Here is a 14,708-nt window from a genome sequence, read left to right as displayed (position 1 = left end):
GGGCGATCCTCGCTGCTTGACTCCCCCGACATGCGGCGCGAAGTGAGCGATTACTCCTCTGGTGACCTTTAGCTCCAGCTGCATGCGCTCCGGGCTGCCATAAGGAACCTCCTCCTGCAGCTCAAGCTGGCCCAAGGCAGCCAGTAGGAGTGGCTCGCTGTCCCCCCACCGGTCTGGCCGCGGCCGGAGAAGCCTTGGCCGGGGAGTGCTCAACGCATGGGCATCCAGGGCTCTCTGAGGCTCCAACTGCCATGACTTGACAGTCTGCATCGTGCTGATCAGGCTGGCCAGGTGGGGGACCCAAGTTGCTGGGCAACTGCTGCTGCTGCTGCTGTGCTCTTCTCTACTACCTTGTGCTCCCCTGTGCTGATTGCTCCTGCTGATTAGCTCTTTAGGGCGTCCACCGTCCGCCGAGGAGGTCTTGGGGCCTTGTTCAAGAGCTGTGGCAGCTCCCTACTAAAGGCCTTGAAAACCCCTCGGGAAGCCTACAAAAGAGGCTCGTGTGACCTTTTCCCCTGCCCCTATTTCCTCCCCGCACTCTTCCTCCCTTGTGACACTTCCCTCCTGCCCCTGAACCCTGTTTAGCTACCACTGGTTGTCAGTATGTGGAATGGTTTTGTGGTTGAAATGCATAAAGTACAGGCACAACTGTTTCAAGAATTCAGGAGAACAACATCGAATCCCATAATATATGTCCCGCAGCGAGTGACCATGGGGATAGTGGAAAAGTGTTAGTCGCTAGTGTAGAGTGAGGAAGGTGGCTGTGCGCATCTGGTCCAGTGGAGACGGGTAACATTCGCGTAAAATATGTATATATATTGTCGATGATGATAGTGGCTGAAAATAAGCTACATTGGAGGCTATCCGGACGTGTGAGCTCGCGGGATGGCAACTGTGTCGTGGTCGAAATGAGTAAATACGCACAAAAGTAGGCAAGTGGGGTATCGATCGAAAGCTGTGAACATTCTCTACACAATGCAAGTGAGAAACTTGAAGATGCTGGTGTATCGGTGGAGAAATCGTGTGAAATCGATGTGATGCAATCTTTTCTTTGCAATTATCAATAGTTTTCCAATGATCCTCCGATGTTTCTGTCTCACCAGCAGCCCCAACAATCCCCTTGGCCTGTCATCCGTGGCCTTTTGCCTTAGTGTCTGTCCTCCTCACCATTCACAGTAGTTCATTGAAGGCTATCTGAAGGGTTTAGGGTTTCCAAGCCCAGCATCCACCTTTGAACCTTTTTTTTTTTTTTTTTTAAAAGGGGAAGCCCCCGCTATTACACAGGTGCCAGTCGCACGCTTCCCAGCACGCATGCAATAGGATATTTGGGGAAACCTGTCAGAGTTGGGGCACGCAGAGCACTCCCGCAGGAGGATAATGCGATACTGAAGAGAAGCGCAAGCATGAAGGCATACCACAGAAAGGCAACAGAAAGGCTCCTAGCGATGGACATGTCCCAAGCACCAGAGGGTAACCTCATCCCCAGAGGCGCACTCCAGCCCGCCGGCAACGCAACACCGCTGAGGTGACGTTGGAGGACCCACGGGGCAAGCCTAGGGCTTGCAGCTGGAGGCAGGGGTCACAGCAAAGCAGGCAATCATCAATCACTGGCAGGCAATTATGGATGTGCGGGCAACCAGTGGTGGAACAGACATGAAAGGCACGTTTATACGGTTGGCCGACAGGGATGGAACAGGATCGCGTTCGGACCCATTACCACTAGGTGCCGCTCGGGGCTGGCAATGTGACCCTAAACTATGCCTCAATCTGCCAGCAAGGTGGGGCACAAGCAAACGGTGGCATATGGGAGATATGAAGCCGCAAATGAGGCGAAAAACAGGTAGGCTGGTGAGAACTCGACCAGATACACACACCCACCACATTGGAGGCGGGGATAGGCAGGAGGCATCATGTCCAAGGTCCTAGACACCCGCTCAGGTTCAAGGGTGGATACTGGGGTTGGAAACCCTAAACCCTTCAGATAGCCTTCAATGAACTACTGTGAATGGTGAGGAGGACAGACACTAAGGCAGAAGGCCACGGATGACAGGCCAAGGGGATTGTTGGGGCTGCCGGTGAGACAGAAACATCGGAGGATCACTGGAAAACTATTGATAGCCTAAAGCCCTGGGCAGGGTGGTCTTCTGTAAGCTTGCGCCAACGCTCTGGCTCTCCGGCACGGTACTCCACAGGTAGCGGGGCGCACGATGGATCCGTCTGGCCGAGGGATACCCAAGGGGTGAGCCGCGCAAACACGTCCGGTGGTGGGCGAGGCCACCGGCACTGGGTGGCGAGGCCAGTGCCCCAGGGGTGAAGGAGGCACCCCCGGGGCCGTGTTGGGCCGAGCTCGACAGGTCCCTCGACCAGTGGAAGCACGTGACTCGGAGCCCCATTCCGCGCTGGCAAAGGTTAGAGGTAGGAGAGGCGCAAAGCTTCTGGTAGGCAATCTGTGGTCCCAGGGCTCTAAGGCAAAAGGGGTCTCAGACAAGGAACGACAGGCCGGGCTTTGCCGGGGTGGGATCGGGACTGGTGAAAGGTTAGTCATCCGTGCCTGACTATGGTATGACGAAGGCTCTTAGCGCCCATGTGCCCAGAGCACCTATCGCAAAGGCCCCCCTAAGAGAGGGTGTGAGTTCAACACAAGAATCGACACGAGCGGGTGTCATGGCAGAAGGCCAAATGAGAGCATGGTCATACAGATAGCCAAGTTAGAGCCGTGGCCGGCTGGGTACAGTGAATGGTGGATCGGAAGCGTCACGCTGGAAGCGGCACGGGATGCTGGGCACTCCAGTGGATGACTGGTTGCGCGCCCGGCAGCTCCTCCAGCGCGCAGAGGACCGCGCGGTGGCACCATCGCGCCGCAAACTGCTCCCTGGTGATCATCGGGTCGCGTCCGCGAAGCCAGTCGCTGAGCACACCTGCTGTCTGCCGGACGTTGACGGTCGCGAGCCGCCAATCGGCAAGCAGGGCCTTCTTGCAGGAAGACAGGATGCGAGCCGCAACCGCTCCGGGGGTGATCGCCGCCGCATCTGGCTGGTGGCGGCCGCGCTGATATGCTGCCCACAGCTGACAGATTGTAGCGAGCCGCAGGCGATCCCAGAGCTGCCTGAGCTGCCGCGGCGGTCCCCAGATCCTGGTGTCATCGGCGAGAAGAAGGTCGGCGCTGCGCGGTGGCGCGTCGTCTCCGGTCACCGCGGCCCATGTCGCTGCGAACCAGTCCCACACCCCGGCGGCGAGAGGGCAGATGATGAAGACATGGGTGAGTGTGGCCAGCTGACCTGCACAGCTCGGATGCGGGCAAACGTGACCGGCGGGATCGGCGCGGTGGACGTGACGCGCGAAGCCGCCGACGAAGAGCTGGCCATGCAGCAGCCTCCACGCTGTCACGCGCTGCCGCCGGTCCAGATGGGAAGCGTGCACCACTTGCCACACATGAGCCCAAGGTGCTGATGGGTCTGCTGTGACAGCAGCAGCAGGATCAACAGTGACATCTGCTCCCTGTGGCACTGGTGAAGGGCCCGCTGGCGCGCCCGCAGGCCCGCCGCGGTCCCGCAGCGGAACCGGACGGGGTTGCGGCGCAGCCATCCAGATCGCCCAGGAGGAGGGATCAGGCTGCCCTCGAGGCCTCTTGCCTAAGACCTGCGACGCGGTACCAGCAGCTGCAGCCCTGGCCTCCCATCGCGCCTCGAGCGCCCGAAGGCCGCTGCGCTGGTCATCTGTGGTATCAGCCCAGATGGCTGGTCGCAGCGGGCCCGCCGGGCTGGCCTCCCCCTTGCTGATCCTGTGAAGCACCTGTCGCCGCGCGGTGGCCTCCCTCACCACAAACTCATGTGCCGGCCGCGTGCCGAGCCCCCAAGCCTGAGGGTCCTGTACCTGGGATCCCCAGAGGCCAAAGAAGTATAGTGTGGGCGGCGGTGGTGGCGGTGGCTCCGGCAGCTGCTGCTCCCACTCCAACTGGAATTGGGGCTAGAAAGGGGAACGATCGTGAGCCTAAAGCATTGCCAAAATCCAGTGCTCAGAGTGACGGCTGGAACGCAATTGATGTGGAGGCATAGTACCGTTGTAAAAAAAAAAAAAAAAAAAATAATAACTGGCTGGAGACTCCTTGTCTGGTCCCATCCCCTTGTACAGGAGAATGGAGAGGCCCTGATGCAGCCATAGCGGCAGCGCTGGACCGGCGCCGCTGCTGAAGGCCTCCTGCAGACGGCGTGTACCGTTTTACATTGAGTACCTTCATCTCTGTACAACACGACATGTGATGCTCTCTGTAGATAGGAATGTGGCAGTGGCGAAGCGCATTCCCCGCCGCGCTTTCAAATCCTCCGAATGTGGCGCTGTCTGCAAAGCGCGAAAGCAATCAATCGCCATTGTATGACCATAAGCATGAATCCGCAGTGAGGGTTGCATCGCGTCAGTATTCACATATGCAAGTCTCGCCTCCGAACACCTCAGCAAGCTTGGGTTTCCGTAGGAGTATCAAGCATCGGTGGCCTGCTCTTGCATGCATGCATTTCATAAGATGTCTCCATTTCTCCAGTCCTCAACATTTCGGCAAGTGACAAGAAGAGGAGCACCAGATAGGTGCTGCTCATCGATTTTGCTTATGTATAAAACATTGGTCACAATCTGACAGCCCGATTCTGCAGTACTTGGAAGTGTACCTCTGCATTACAGATCTCGAGTCTGGGGATATCGACATCATAACTCACTGTACCCATCCCTACTGAAGCTAGCTAGACAAACTTGAAAAGCTCTTAGCTGTGCCACGACAGTGGGCTCACCTCTGTCTAGCGGTCCAGGATGTGCTGAAAAGGCTAACCACAGGAAATTGGTCAGAGAACTTTGGTGTGCTTTTATGGAAGGACTCTTTCAAAAGGCAATGCTCTTGGCAGACATGAGCACCACACACACACACCAGCTGGGGCTTTTATATGCCTAATGTAATTTAGTTGATCAGATCAACCCTCTGCGGAGTTTTCTATAGATGACGCTTGACATCGGCAAGAACCCATTGTGTTGAGGAATAGCAGCAGGCCTACTACGTCTTCACCAAACGCAAAGAGCAAAAAATACCAAAAGCGAATGTCTCTCTGCTTACTGGCTGGTGGCTGTATATGCTGGCGCTGTAATTTACTCTGATCTGCTGCCCATCTGAGCAGGGTTCAAAGCATTCCCCGGCGCCTGGTGGATTTGCTGTCAAAGGCGGTTGAGACCTTTTCGACAATGTCATTGACAGCCTCAATGCCATTGGTGATGCCGGACAGGTACACCGTCAACATAGCATCATTGAATTCCTGCAGAAGATGTGAGACATTTGGTGTGCGGTGGCAATTCCAGTGGCATCAGAATGTGCAATTCCGTCATTGATGGCGTGGACACTTAATAAACAAGCTCAGTCAATGTTCAGGGCATACCACAAGGTAGTTCTGATGGAAGCTTGCAGCTCGGATTGCGGGAAGCTGACGCACAAGGCTCGCTGCCTGCCTGATCAGAGCATGGTCATACGGGATTTCTCCTGCAGCCAGCCATGACAAGGACAATTAGTTTGCAACCCGTAAAACGGTACCATAGCAAGATTGGTGAACAAGCATGACAGCCTTCAGGCCCCAAACAATGTTGTCGATGTTGCACTTCTAAGGTAGACACAGAAGCAGACCTGAATCTATGTTGCGCAGCAGCACGTGGAGGATTAAAAGGCGGCCATGCAGCATCTTAATGGCAGCATGCAGAGACATGTAGTGAGCACTCACTGCACAAGGCATTTCCTGTTACGATGAAGGATAGCAAGCAGCAGGTGTTCGCAAACAGTTGCAAACCTTCACAGGAAGAAGCAATCCCTTCAAGAGCAGTAGCTTACATTTTGAGCACAAAAAAGCTTAAGAACAGCGCACATTGATCTGTTCCCTTGTCATTTCCGCGCGGGAGCACCTTTGCAATCTGATTTATCCCGATCCTCTCTGCTTCTGAAGTCTATCAAAACAACAAACGGATCAAGTTTTTGGCAGCACCCAGACATCACCATGCTGATACAAGCCTTGCAATAGTCTCGGGCAGTTGCACACCTCAATTGTGTACTTAGACTGCACGAAAATGGACTGTGGCACGCCATCAATCAAGTGCAATTCTGCCATGCACATTCAAAATTATCAGCAGGCGACTCACAGTCGGCTGAGACACTTGACAGATCTGTAAGGGAAGTTTCCTTTTGCAAGGTGAAGAAGGTCCATACCGCTTTCATACAGAGAGACTGGGAGGTCCTTATGTGTGCGATTCATGTCTGGATCCAGCAGCAGATAAACAGGGGACTCGTTGAAGTGCGTGATCTGCACAAGCTTCAGGCATCAGCTCGGGGTGGATTGCACATAGCGTCCTTGACACTGGGTGGCTAAATATTGGGCGCTCAGCACAAAATTGCTACAGTACTTCGGCTTTCTGATTCTTCAGAAGGCAACAAATCACCATTTTGTGGATCTGCATGTCTGCTTCCTCCACCTCGGATCCAGTTGAATACCAGCCCACTGTATCCAGCTTGGGGAAAGTCTGTTTGTCTGCAAGCAGGAGAGCAAACTTATAAATCATGCACGGGTCTGACAAAAAGGGAGACAGTGGATTGGGCGAGTATGCCTACATTGCTCTTGTTTCCTTGTGAGGTAGGCCTCATCAATGTCGATGCCAAGCTCGCCGATGTGGTAGTTGATCTCCAGTGAATTGCTGATATCAACCACCCTCCCAGATTGCTGGCCCAGGAGGCATCCCAGGACGCGATAGTTGTTCTCTTCTCCTAGCTTATTCGCCCTCATGCGTGTTGCATGGTCACTTATATTAATCAGGACCAGCTGCATCGCATAGTAACACCATCAGCTTAATAAAAATGAAGTCACAGGAGAGAAGGACCTCTGACAGCAGATAATCATTAAAAATTCGGTATATCACTAACCGGATGAATGTGGAACTGAAGGCCCGAGCTCGAAGGATTGATCGTACTCATCCCAGAGGCCTCTGCTCCAAATGCTAATTTCTTTAGATCAAGCAATACGTCGCATGATAATGTGAAGCTAAGCAATATGTTGGACAATCTGCAGCGGTAGTCTTCAATTCCAGGTTTTTAGCGCTCGCTGAGTGCCAATCTGTGCACTTGTCATATGGCTGCCCAATTGGGGCAGTTTGGGCAGCTGTTGGACCTGTATTCCAGGCATCAGATTCAGTTCCATCACACTGATGGTAAACAAGGCATTGCAATACTTGAGCTGACACGCAGAACATCGATGTTTGGCTTGTATGGCGATCTGCCCCAGGCTAAGGGCAAGGTCGCGGAAGCAGACGCCCCATCCTCCGTTTGGTTCCCATCCAAGTTGAAACCAGCATTGAAGCGACCTCTTCCTTCTAACAGTGCACCAGCAGAGTTGAAACCAGTGCCCCGTGTTCAGAGCAATTTAGGAAGTCATCAAAGTGCGTTGCACTCCCCTTCTTGATCCTCAAAAACGATCTTTAATAGCCTCCTGTTGCTTCAACGGGCTGATTAATGATCGTCTCATGATTTACACGAGCTAACATGTGTACAGTTGCAGGTGACCGAGGTCAGGGCCCGAGCTCATCTAGCGTTGTTGTAGTCAGAGAGGATGCAGATGAGTATGACCCAGGCCGTCCTAATGATTTTGAGGAAGTGCGGAGGTCCCGCGAGGTACAGCGCAAGGAAGCAGAGCTTGAAGTGGGGAGGCAGGAGCGTCTGAGATTGGAGGCTCTTCAACAACAGGTGGGCAGAGATCTTGTACGGGTCGCTGATTACCTGCCCGCCATAACCCCATCACAGCGCATCATATCACACAGCACGTCATGGTGTCTCAGGACGTAATTGAGAGAGGCTACGATGCAACACCATCGGCCGGTGGCGGCCCCCAGATAAATCTGAACATAAGTGGAGAAGAAGCCTTCCTCCAGAGGGCACGGTTAGCTTCCGATTGAATCAATCTGACCATGGTCTGTTTGTCACGCATAAACAAGATCACACCAAACATCTACGTTCATGGTGCTGATGTACAGGATTAGCAACAGGGGAGGCACATCAGGGGTCACAGGCAGAGATTCTAAGGATTCCAAAGGTCTTAGCTTTGCTGAGCGGATGATGGAAAAAATGGGTTGGAAGGAGGGTCAGGGTCTGGGGAAATCCAAGCAGGGCATTGTCACGCCTCTCATTGCGCAGAAGACAGATTCACGCAGCGGTGTCATTGTAAATGCCTCGAGCAGTGCAGCTCATCAAGACAAGCGGCCTCGCGTCGGAACCTCCTTCCAAGGTCCACCCAGCCGTGTGGTCCTATTGCGCAACATGGTATGCCCTTTATTGTCATGACAACTTGGCTTGTTCTTCCAATGGAAGGCTCAGGTGAGCCTGATACCCACACCAACTTACTATGCACTTTTGAAGGTGGGACCCGGGGAGGTGGACGAAGAGCTGGAGGATGAAATTGGGCTGGAGTGCTCCAAGTTTGGAAATGTGCAGAGTGTCATGATTTTTGAGGTGACCGAGCCCGGATTTCCTGCAGAACAGTCTGTGCGGATATTTGTGGAGTTTGACAGGGAAGAAGGGGCCACCAAGGCAGTGGTGGACCTGGGGGGCCGATTCTTTGGTGGCCGCACGGTCCAGGCAACCTTCTTTGATCTCAGCAGGTGGGGCCGCAAAGACTTGGCGCCAAATGCCGAGGAGTTGTCAACTTTCAGATGACAGGTCACCATATTGCCCGTCAGATCATGGCACAAGCCTTCACTTTAGACGGATAGCCCTTCTTCACTATGGGAGGGCTGAACCGCCTGCACATGCCACGCAGTGCGCACTATGGACACATTCGGTGCAAGAATGGCTGTGGCAAGATAAAAGATGCCAGGATTTACGTATCAAAGTATGGCACAGTCCTTGGAAAATCGCCATTGTTGATGCGCTCGGCCTAGTATGATGTGGCGTCGGCATGCCCAAGCATGATTATGTGCCACAACTAGTTGAGGACTGCCTTGTTTCACCGTCTCCAATTCAGAATTCAATGCTCAGCTTGCTTATATACTTTAAGCGCCAAGTACTAAATTTGCTCCTTACCATAAACTTTGTATGATTTCTTCTGCTTTGATAGGTGCACCTGGCATGCTGCTTCTGTTATCAGGATCTGCCCTCATGCATCACACTGAGCTGTTTTTCCTTGCAGCTGCAGATCCACTTCTCTGCTTTGGCCTACGATTGGCCCTGCATTACCTGTCTTGCAGAGGTACCCCGGCCCTGGATGTCAGGGCGGCATCTTCACTGTGTCCGGACTCTAGACAGATCTGTTCCTGTCACTTGAGCTCTGGCTGCCAGCTGTCAGTGACCTCGAGTATGTCCAAATTTAGGTGTGCTGTTCTTAATCCTACTGTAGTATATAAGCAAATCATTTGCACATGGTGCAATGTAATCTGTAGTGCCCCTCGGATGGGAAATGTATGTCTCGTCGATGCACACTGATTACACCGCGGCCGTTCCTCCCTTCTTGGCCCTCGCACTGCCCTCTTTGGTATTATTCCTAATGCACTCTCTCACACGATTTACACCTGCAAGGCAGCCCGTAGTCCTATACAGGTGGCGCTCGCTCTGTCGCCACGTCAGCATTTTTCCTGTTTTAATTAGACTGGCCTGACTTTGGTTGTATCTATGATGGTCGCAGAGCATTCCCACATCATGCGGGCACAAAATTGGCATACAGCCCTGCATAATTGATGCAGCAGCAGCACATCATGTAATGCCACACACTCTTCAAGGACTTCTGTGAGGATTCTAGCATCAGCTACATGCCACTTCAACAACATACGTTGTGTCAAACCGTTAGCTCACGATGCTCTTTTCTTTCATGCAAACAAATGCATCTTACTCCAGGCCAGCACCGCCATAGCAGCACATCAGTGCCCCACTTCTTTGTGCAATTCATGGTGCAACAGTTGAGATCACGCTGTTTCCCGGCCAAAGTCTAGCTGTTGTTTGAGCTCCTTTGGGAAGGGAGGGTTCCGCGCATAGAGAGATCCTCCAGGATGGTATGGCACTGCATTCAAACACAGGCAAATTCAACGGTGAACCCTTCTTCAGACTAGGGCAGAAAATATGTTACAGAGGAGATAGGAATGGGTTCTTAAAAGGCTGAGATCAGGAGATCACCAATGTAGGGGTCGGGATGTTCGTATTCCTTCAGTTTCGCCTCCCCCTTCTCAAGGAGTCGCGCAGCCTGAGCGACGTTGTCCTGCCATGTCCACAGTCATGATCAGTACCACAGAGTGTCACCTGCCGTTGCAGACCCGCATTTCGCAGCGTCCTGAAAGAAGACAGTATACACAGCTTTATCTCCAATGCGGAACGATTGCTCTCACCACGTCCTTGTTCAGGTCGAACTCAGCTCTCAACCGCCCAGCCTGCAATAAATAGTGAAGCAGCTCAATAGTACACATCCTTGATTAAGGAACAAATCGAAAATTAAAAAGCGTACCAGCACCTGATCATGCTTACCTCCTGTGCGAAAAGATCCCTTCGAATTGCCCAGCTCAACAAGTTCTTAAGGCCGTGCCTGTACAAATGCAGGGCGCGTTGCCGCTGTGCAGCCCTGATACTCATGGCGCATGCCGTACTTTATTCCGCAATGAGCATAGCAAGGTAAATTTGGTAGAATTTGTGTCGTTGTTTCTCTCCATGCTTCTAACCCACGCCGGGCGTTCCCTGCTTCCAGGTTCTTGTGCAGCAAGTTTTTTCCATCATCGCAAGCCTTCAGGCCATTTTTCTGTTGAGATCAGAACAAAACGAAGATAGATAGATGCTCGATGTACCTTTTCGTCCGTGTTCTCCAGTATTGAGTCAAATCAAGAATATACCGTGATCAGTCCAGCTTCAGACAGACCTGAATATGAGGCTGTCTCTTGTACTAACCGTATTCTTGTTCGTGCTGCCACAAGAATATTACGCACAATTCCAGTATCCCCTGACTTTTGGGCAAGCTGCTCGGGTCAATCCTCTCGATTTTGTCAGAGAGTTGTCCCACCTGCCTCTGCAGGTGAGTCATCATGACCGTGCTTCTTCTATTTTCAGACAGATCCAGCTTGTAGGAGCGTGCCTGAACGTTCTGTGTTGTGCAGCAACAACGCCTCTATCTCATGATCATTGGCGAGGGTCTCAAGAATCGTCAAGACCTGGTGAGGAGCTGGTACCTGCCTTGGTCTGTCTGGTTGATTTCTATTGAAGAGGGCGCCACCAAATGAAAATTGCAACATGACACACGAGTATCCTGCAGGCTTGCAACCCCTTTGGAGGCGCGGATGCCTGCGTGCCCGTTAATGCCTCTTCCAAGTTTGCTGGTTTGTGCCATGACTATGAGCTCAAGGTGCGTGCGCTTGCCACTGTCCCATGCCCGTTGGCGAGGCAGACTAAAGATGATCTGCCGGCCAGGCGCCCCTCTGCAAGTCACTAGTAAGCAGCCTCTTTGGTGGTGCCGCAGGTCGACTGCATATATATGTCTGAGGAAGAATTGGATGTGGACGATGATCCCACGGATGATTTGGCCAAAGCCATGAAAGAAAGGTACCAACTGGGCAGTTTACCTGCTTACAAATCTGTACCATGCTGTTCCTGTCGTGTCATCTGTGCTGGACATATTGAACCTGTCTATTGTGGCACGGTACAGAGGTGTGGGGAACCTCAAAGACGCGTGTGAGCAATGCTTCGAAAACCAGCGCAGCTTCTGGTGCGCGCAGACGGTGAGTCCAATTCTTCTGCTTTTTGTTAGGTGATGGATTAGAGTGGAACCGATGCATTTATAAAAACCTAAGGAACCAAGGCAAAGGAGTGACTAGCACTCCCTGCAAAGTCATTCAGCTGTCTCAGAATCGTTGCTCTGTGCCTGATGGCACTTGCTGGCAAGCAGGTGCCAAAGTGTGGCAGCTTTTCTGCGAGCATCGAGCGGGCCCTTCTCCCTGCAATCGCGGCTATTGACAACGCAAGGGACTATGGGAAGACGCAGCTGGATGCTCTCTCCGAGGCTGTTCCCCTGCTCCTCAATGCATCCAGCCTCACGATGCCGTGTCGAGAAATGTGTGAGGCAGTTGTGGCCACGTGCGGCTGCAACAATGATTACAGCTTCGGTAAGGCTGGTTATGCTAGTGGGTTTAGAATGTAGTGTTGCTGAAAGATTCCGGACCTCAAGTTGGGCAATATTGCATGCAGGCAAGCTGCTAGATGCTTGGATGACAAAGGGAAGCAAACTTTCGGATCGCAGAAACGCGCTGCCAGCAGGATTCACAGCTGGCGCCTTCAGCAAGCTCTATGACATGCCGTTGTGCTCGCTGTTCTCTCCATCGACGGCGCGTGGTTTCAGCGGACATTGTGAAGCCCTTCCCAAGACATGCTCAGATCCGCAGCAGTGGTGCCATGGCGATGGAGATCAGAACAATGGGGCGATGGTTGTGCAAGAGCTGATGGCGGGTCAGCTCGCCACCTCTCTGTTCGGCTGGGCTGGCGGCCTGTTCACGGATCAACAGCAGATGCTGGACGCCGCTGATGATGAGGGTGTCAAGAACCTCTTGTCTGACTACACTCCAGGTAGGTCAGCCGCCTCGGGGCGAGCCTCACATGTGCTATTGTGTGTAATTGTACAACAGCCTCACCCAGCAAAGACGCAGATGGTCTTGATTTCAATTGGCTTGTGGCCATCCTTCAGGTGCAAAGAAGCAGCACGGAGGTTCGCATGTGGCGCTGGTGCTACTCCTAACGGTCGCATGCCTTGTCTTGTTGGCAGCATGTGTGTTGATCTGGTACAGATATGGCAGCACATTCATGCGGGGCCGCTCTGCCACAAATGATGGGGGCTATGTGTCCCTTGGCGTGGTGGACTCTACCCATGCGTATGAGCCACCTGCAGAGCAAAGGCTGTAGTTTTCTTCCTGAATTGTCCTTGGGCAGCTTGCCGGCAAATCTCATTGCCAAGAAGGTGTGAAGAATCCAAACCGAAGTCACGTTGAATACAAAGTTCCTTTTTTGGCAGACGCAGATAGCCAAATCATTTCACATGATGTGAACTACATCAATATGTACCAAAAACTCCTCACAACCTCTTTCTTGAATTGTATCATTGCCATATGTACTGTATACTATGTAGTTCTTGTAGTGCATGTACGGTGGCAGACTTGCAAATGCAGTATCATACGGTATGTCTCGAGATGCAACCCTCGTGCGTGCCAATGGATGGGCCAACCTATATCCTTTCACCATGTGACTGCATTGTTGTGATTTGGGCAGTGCTGGGCTAATTTGTTGCAGATGATGCATGACTAATGCAATATTATTCTTTGTGCTTCCTTGGGCTTTGGGGTTATCTTTGCTCCAGCTGTTGTTATAATTTATGATTTAAATTTATAACTTATGGTTTATTGATTTATAACTTTGGTGATTTATAACTTATAAAGACTTGAAATTTGATGTGAGATGTACGCCTCGCAATGTCTCCCTGCAGAGCACTGGCAGTCCGGCTTGTGGTGCTTCGCGAGGTCTGAGTTATTATGAACATGCCACATGCTAGATTGTCTGACAGATTTTACAGATCAGTTTTAATTTGCTGCCATGCCAAATAAGAACTGCTGCACAGACTGAATCTGCCCCTCTAAAGCAGACAGGTCCGTCACTGACAACCTGGCCCCATGCGCCTTCGCCAAGCCCGCAAAGCTGAAGGCCTCATCTGCTCTGCCCAACACCTCATTCCTCTTGCTGTCGTCGCTCATGGCGCTGCGAGAGCTGCGGAGCTGATCGATGGCCTTCTCCAGCCGCTTCCTGATGAACTTCATTGTGTGCGCCTTAGTGCCACAGTCTGACTTGTTGCATGCCAGCAGCACTGGGAGGCGGCGCCCGCTGATGACAGGGTGCGCCAGCACGTCATACAGCTGCTCCGCTATCTGCTCCTTCTGCGGCATGAAATCCACAGAGTCCACCACGAAGATGATCCCCCGCGTCCTGTCCGCATGCTCAGACAGCAGCCTGCTGAACATGCGCGGGTGGCCAGGAATGTCCACCACGCGCACCTCCCTGTACTTGCCCTCCTGTCACCAACACAGTTACATTTTAGCCGTCCCAGCTATCCGCCAAGGCTTCTTGTCCCAGTCACAATTTGCCCCATTGAGAGGGCAATGTTCAGCCTGCTCCTGAATGAGTGTCTCACGGACCTTTCCGAAGGGCAGCTTGGCCAAACCCACATTTTCCTGCATGGACGCCACTGTGCCTTTTCCGGCCTCCCCCCTCTCCAACTGCGAAAAGTGCCTGTGTCAGAAGCTTCCAAGGGAGGTCATTTTATGGGGGAAAAACACGGCCACAAATCTACCTGCAAGAACAATGCTGTTTTGCCGGCCCCACAGGGACCCACAAGCAACACTGTGTCGCCTTCCTTTCCGCTGCGCTGGTATATAATACCTGCAGATGCAACAGGGAAAGCTTGATCATATACTCTCACCACCCTCTACACCTCCTGGCGACTGTGCAAAGTGAGATCTTGAACTTACCGATGATAACGAGGAGAACAGCAAATAGTACGATAAAATATATGTTGCTAGTAATCGCAAGAGTGTCCGCAGGGACGTGGGGCGCCATTGAGGGAGGCGAAGAAGTCGAAGCGCAGTGCTGTTATTTCCAACCTGGAAATCTCACAATACCTTTAAGAGTATGCATCTAA

General features: G+C 52.5%; 6 protein-coding genes across 6 annotated transcripts; 3 read left to right on the top strand and 3 right to left on the bottom strand.

The window, feature by feature from the left end:
* Positions 1 to 1,757: 1,757 nt before the first annotated feature.
* Positions 1,758 to 2,442, top strand: COCSUDRAFT_63940 (hypothetical protein; the record flags this gene model as incomplete). Its single annotated transcript, XM_005647298.1, has 2 exons — positions 1,758 to 1,840; positions 2,274 to 2,442. The coding sequence occupies 2 exons, from the start codon at positions 1,758 to 1,760 to the stop codon at positions 2,440 to 2,442; spliced, it is 252 nt and encodes an 83-aa protein (XP_005647355.1).
* A 2,210-nt stretch (positions 2,443 to 4,652) lies between these two features.
* Positions 4,653 to 7,094, bottom strand: COCSUDRAFT_53669 (Mov34-domain-containing protein). Its single transcript, XM_005647297.1, has 9 exons — positions 6,938 to 7,094; positions 6,629 to 6,836; positions 6,460 to 6,548; positions 6,230 to 6,323; positions 6,063 to 6,124; positions 5,892 to 5,970; positions 5,657 to 5,749; positions 5,415 to 5,515; positions 4,653 to 5,294 (listed from the first exon to the last, which is right to left on the bottom strand). The coding sequence occupies exons 1-9, from the start codon at positions 6,986 to 6,988 to the stop codon at positions 5,163 to 5,165; spliced, it is 909 nt and encodes a 302-aa protein (XP_005647354.1). The 5' UTR covers positions 6,989 to 7,094; the 3' UTR covers positions 4,653 to 5,162.
* A 458-nt stretch (positions 7,095 to 7,552) lies between these two features.
* On the top strand, positions 7,553 to 8,719 carry COCSUDRAFT_16118 (splicing factor; the record flags this gene model as incomplete). The annotated part of the gene is made up of 4 exons (XM_005647296.1): positions 7,553 to 7,768; positions 7,900 to 7,946; positions 8,041 to 8,326; positions 8,423 to 8,719. 4 exons carry the CDS (start codon positions 7,553 to 7,555, stop codon positions 8,717 to 8,719), a joined length of 846 nt encoding a protein of 281 aa, XP_005647353.1.
* A 749-nt stretch (positions 8,720 to 9,468) lies between these two features.
* On the bottom strand, positions 9,469 to 10,645 carry COCSUDRAFT_53668 (complex 1 family protein-like protein). The gene is made up of 4 exons (XM_005647295.1): positions 10,514 to 10,645; positions 10,378 to 10,419; positions 10,169 to 10,250; positions 9,469 to 10,055 (listed from the first exon to the last, which is right to left on the bottom strand). The coding sequence occupies exons 1-4, from the start codon at positions 10,616 to 10,618 to the stop codon at positions 9,961 to 9,963; spliced, it is 324 nt and encodes a 107-aa protein (XP_005647352.1). The 5' UTR covers positions 10,619 to 10,645; the 3' UTR covers positions 9,469 to 9,960.
* Positions 10,646 to 10,772: 127 nt separating this feature from the next.
* Positions 10,773 to 13,426, top strand: COCSUDRAFT_47705 (hypothetical protein). The gene is made up of 8 exons (XM_005647294.1): positions 10,773 to 11,051; positions 11,134 to 11,190; positions 11,289 to 11,378; positions 11,493 to 11,575; positions 11,679 to 11,751; positions 11,919 to 12,135; positions 12,218 to 12,592; positions 12,711 to 13,426. Exons 1-8 carry the CDS (start codon positions 10,905 to 10,907, stop codon positions 12,923 to 12,925), a joined length of 1,257 nt encoding a protein of 418 aa, XP_005647351.1. The 5' UTR covers positions 10,773 to 10,904; the 3' UTR covers positions 12,926 to 13,426.
* A 170-nt stretch (positions 13,427 to 13,596) lies between these two features.
* On the bottom strand, positions 13,597 to 14,429 carry COCSUDRAFT_16340 (P-loop containing nucleoside triphosphate hydrolase protein; the record flags this gene model as incomplete). Its single annotated transcript, XM_005647293.1, has 3 exons — positions 13,597 to 14,082; positions 14,206 to 14,286; positions 14,361 to 14,429. Coding segments are annotated over 3 exons (636 nt in total), but the record flags the coding sequence as incomplete, so codon positions are not given.
* Positions 14,430 to 14,708: the final 279 nt, after the last annotated feature.

Source organism: Coccomyxa subellipsoidea (genome assembly GCF_000258705.1).
Source record: "Coccomyxa subellipsoidea C-169, whole genome shotgun sequence".
NCBI lineage: Eukaryota > Viridiplantae > Chlorophyta > Trebouxiophyceae > Coccomyxaceae > Coccomyxa > Coccomyxa subellipsoidea.
This window is presented reverse-complemented; position numbering and strand designations above follow the sequence as displayed.

Excerpts from the sequence above, each read along its gene's own strand:
- COCSUDRAFT_53669 (XM_005647297.1), bottom strand. The coding sequence starts at position 6,988 with ATGAGTACGATCAATCCTTCGAGCTCGGGCCTTCAGTTCCACATTCAT. Across the intron at positions 6,837-6,937 it reads TTCAGTTCCACATTCATCCG|CTGGTCCTGATTAATATAAG; the intron begins GTTAGTGATATA and ends TATGCGATGCAG. Across the intron at positions 5,516-5,656 it reads GCTGCGCAACATAGATTCAG|GAGAAATCCCGTATGACCAT; the intron begins GTCTGCTTCTGT and ends GGCTGGCTGCAG.
- COCSUDRAFT_53668 (XM_005647295.1), bottom strand. The coding sequence starts at position 10,618 with ATGAGTATCAGGGCTGCACAGCGGCAACGCGCCCTGCATTTGTACAGG. Across the intron at positions 10,420-10,513 it reads GGGATCTTTTCGCACAGGAG|GCTGGGCGGTTGAGAGCTGA; the intron begins GTAAGCATGATC and ends TATTTATTGCAG. Across the intron at positions 10,251-10,377 it reads TCGACCTGAACAAGGACGTG|GACAACGTCGCTCAGGCTGC; the intron begins GTGAGAGCAATC and ends TGGACATGGCAG.
- COCSUDRAFT_47705 (XM_005647294.1), top strand. The coding sequence starts at position 10,905 with ATGAGGCTGTCTCTTGTACTAACCGTATTCTTGTTCGTGCTGCCACAA. Across the intron at positions 11,576-11,678 it reads GCCAAAGCCATGAAAGAAAG|AGGTGTGGGGAACCTCAAAG; the intron begins GTACCAACTGGG and ends GGCACGGTACAG. Across the intron at positions 12,593-12,710 it reads CTTGTCTGACTACACTCCAG|GTGCAAAGAAGCAGCACGGA; the intron begins GTAGGTCAGCCG and ends GCCATCCTTCAG.